At 38.5% G+C, this 2,473-nt stretch overlaps 1 protein-coding gene across 1 annotated transcript; it reads right to left on the bottom strand.

The window, feature by feature from the left end:
- Positions 1-411: 411 nt before the first annotated feature.
- Positions 412-1,350, bottom strand: LOC121021758 (olfactory receptor 4K14-like). Its single transcript, XM_040462388.1, has one exon. It carries the CDS (start codon positions 1,348-1,350, stop codon positions 412-414), a length of 939 nt encoding a protein of 312 aa, XP_040318322.1.
- Between the last annotated feature and the right edge of the window lie 1,123 nt (positions 1,351-2,473).

The following is a 2,473-nucleotide window of genomic DNA, read 5'->3' as shown; positions in this document are numbered from 1 at the left end:
AGAAGTTGGGTGAAAGGTTTGAGAGAAGGAGTCAGTGTTATAGGAGTACTTTCCAAATGGAGTCAGGAGAAAATTCAAGAAAAATTTGTTAAGATACTATCCATCAGGATGGATGGATGGCTTTGTTGAATGAATTTTAGATTCTCAATTAACATAAAGTCCTAGGAAGACTGATTAGACAATTCCCTCAGAAAGAGGGATCATTAGTGTTTGGGCTTTAGGGATATATTTTGTGGTGTTCTACTGGATGATTAATAAATGTTGCCATTTCTTGAATTATATTTACCCTATTCCTGCACTTGGAGACAACTATAGTATGTAGAAATAAACTGAATGCCCAGAATTTTCAACTTATTTTACAAGGTCAATGTATTATCAATTTGAAGTGCTTACAGTAAGGTTTTTGGGGCATTAAATATTTCCCTTGTAATGCATATAATAGCTTCTGAATCTCTTCATGGCATCTTTAATCTCTTTATTTCTCATAGTATAAATGGCTGGATTTAGGAGAGGTGTAATAACAGAGTAAAACACAGCAAGAAATTTGTCCACCCAGGTGATGCTTAGTGGCCACACATAGATGAAGATGCAAGGCCCAAAGAAGAGCACCACCACTGTGATGTGGGCAGTGCAGGTAGAGAGTGCCTTGGAAGCACCAGTTTTAGTGCTTTGGCGGATGGTGAGAAGAATATATGTATAGGATATCAACAACAGAATAAAGCAAGTCATAGCTAGAACCCCACTGTCAGCATTCATTAATATTCCCAAATTGTAGGAATCTATGCAGGCAAGCTTGATTACCAGTGGTATGTCACAGAAGAAGCTGTCAATTTCCCTGGGGCCACAGAAAGGCAATTGCACAATCACAGCCATCTGACTCATGGCATGCACGAAGCCAATGCTCCAGGAAGTTACCACCAGACTAGTGCATTTTTGCAGGCTCATCATGGCCGAATAGTGGAGTGGCTTACAGATAGCCACATAGCGGTCATAGGCCATTACCACCAAGAGTACCATCTCACCGCCTCCAACAAAATGTACATAGAGGATCTGGCACATACACCCTCCAAAGGAAATAGTCTTGTTCTCCCTGAGAAAGTCCGTGATCATCTTTGGAGTGGTGACTGAAGAAAGCCACATATCAACAAAGGACAGGTTGGCCAACAAGAAATACATGGGGGAATGAAGATGGGAATCAGTGATGATTAGGATCATGATGAAAACATTTCCAGATACAAGAATCAGGTAAAGCATAAAAAATATGATTAGGAATAAGACCTGCATATTCCATGAGTGGCAAAGTCCCAGAAGCACAAATTCTGACACTATAGACAAATTTCCTTTATCCATTTTATTCACTGTGTCCTCTAAAATAACCTAGGAAGAAGGATAGATTGTCAGTTAGTGGTGTGGGAATGGGTACTTAACTTTTAGTATTTAATTGAAATTCTATTTCATTTAAATTTAAATTTCCTTGAAAATTAGCATTTATACCTGAAAGTGGAAAATATAACTGGGAAGACAAATATTGGCAAAATATTCCTGACATTATGCCTTTTTTAAAAAAATTCTCAAGTTACTTAACATACAGTGTAGCCTTGGCTTCAGGAGCAGAATCTAGTGATTCATCACTTACATGTGAAAACCCAGTGCTCATCCCAACAAGTGCCCTTGTTAGTACCCATCACCCATCTTCCCTATCCACATCAACCCTCAGTTTGTTCTCTGTATTTAAGATGCTTTTAGGGTTTCTCTCCCTCTCTGTTTTTATCTTATTTCTCCTCCCCTTCTCCTATTATCATCTGTCAAGCTTCTCAAATTCCACAGATGAGTGAACCTCTTTTATAAAACACCATAAACCTAATTTTTTTGCTTATTACTATAAAATATATGTTGGAACAGTCAGTAGGAGAAAAGCTATATAGAAAACCTTATAATAAATACCACGGCATGATAATTTAAATGCAAAATCAGGCACACAATTTATCATTAAGATCGCAGTTAAATGAAATTCATTTAGTAAACTAAATGTATTAGAAAAAGATGTCTGTGGGGAATTAGATGAGAAAGTGATTAACCACAGAGGAAGGTAACTCAGACTTAGAGTCTGACTTGAAGTCTGAATGGAAGCTTGTTATACTCAAGCTTATCCATAGAGAATATTTATTTTCATTTACAGTTGACTTTTGAACAACACAGGATTGAATTCTGTGGGTCTATTATATGCAGATTTTTGTCAGTAGGCACAGCACTGTAAATGTATTTTCTCTTCTTTATGATTTTCTTAATAACGTTTTCTTGAGGCGCCTGGGTGGCTCAGTCAGTTAAGCGTCCGACTTTAACTCAGGTCACCATCTTGCGGTCCATGAGTTCGAGCCCTGCGTTGGGCTCTGAGCTGATGGCTCAGAGCCTGGAGCCTGCTTCAGATTCTGTGTCTCCCTCTCTCTCTGCACCTCCCCCATTCATGCTCTGT

This window comes from Herpailurus yagouaroundi, unplaced genomic scaffold, assembly GCF_014898765.1.
Source record: "Herpailurus yagouaroundi ecotype Mexico unplaced genomic scaffold, PumYag 315, whole genome shotgun sequence".
Taxonomy (NCBI): domain Eukaryota; kingdom Metazoa; phylum Chordata; class Mammalia; order Carnivora; family Felidae; genus Herpailurus; species Herpailurus yagouaroundi.
Note: the sequence above shows the minus strand (reverse complement) of the source record. Positions and strands in the feature narration are given on the sequence as shown.

Bases quoted from the DNA above. Each gene is read 5' to 3' on its own strand.
- LOC121021758 (XM_040462388.1), bottom strand. From the start codon at position 1,350: ATGGATAAAGGAAATTTGTCTATAGTGTCAGAATTTGTGCTTCTGGGA.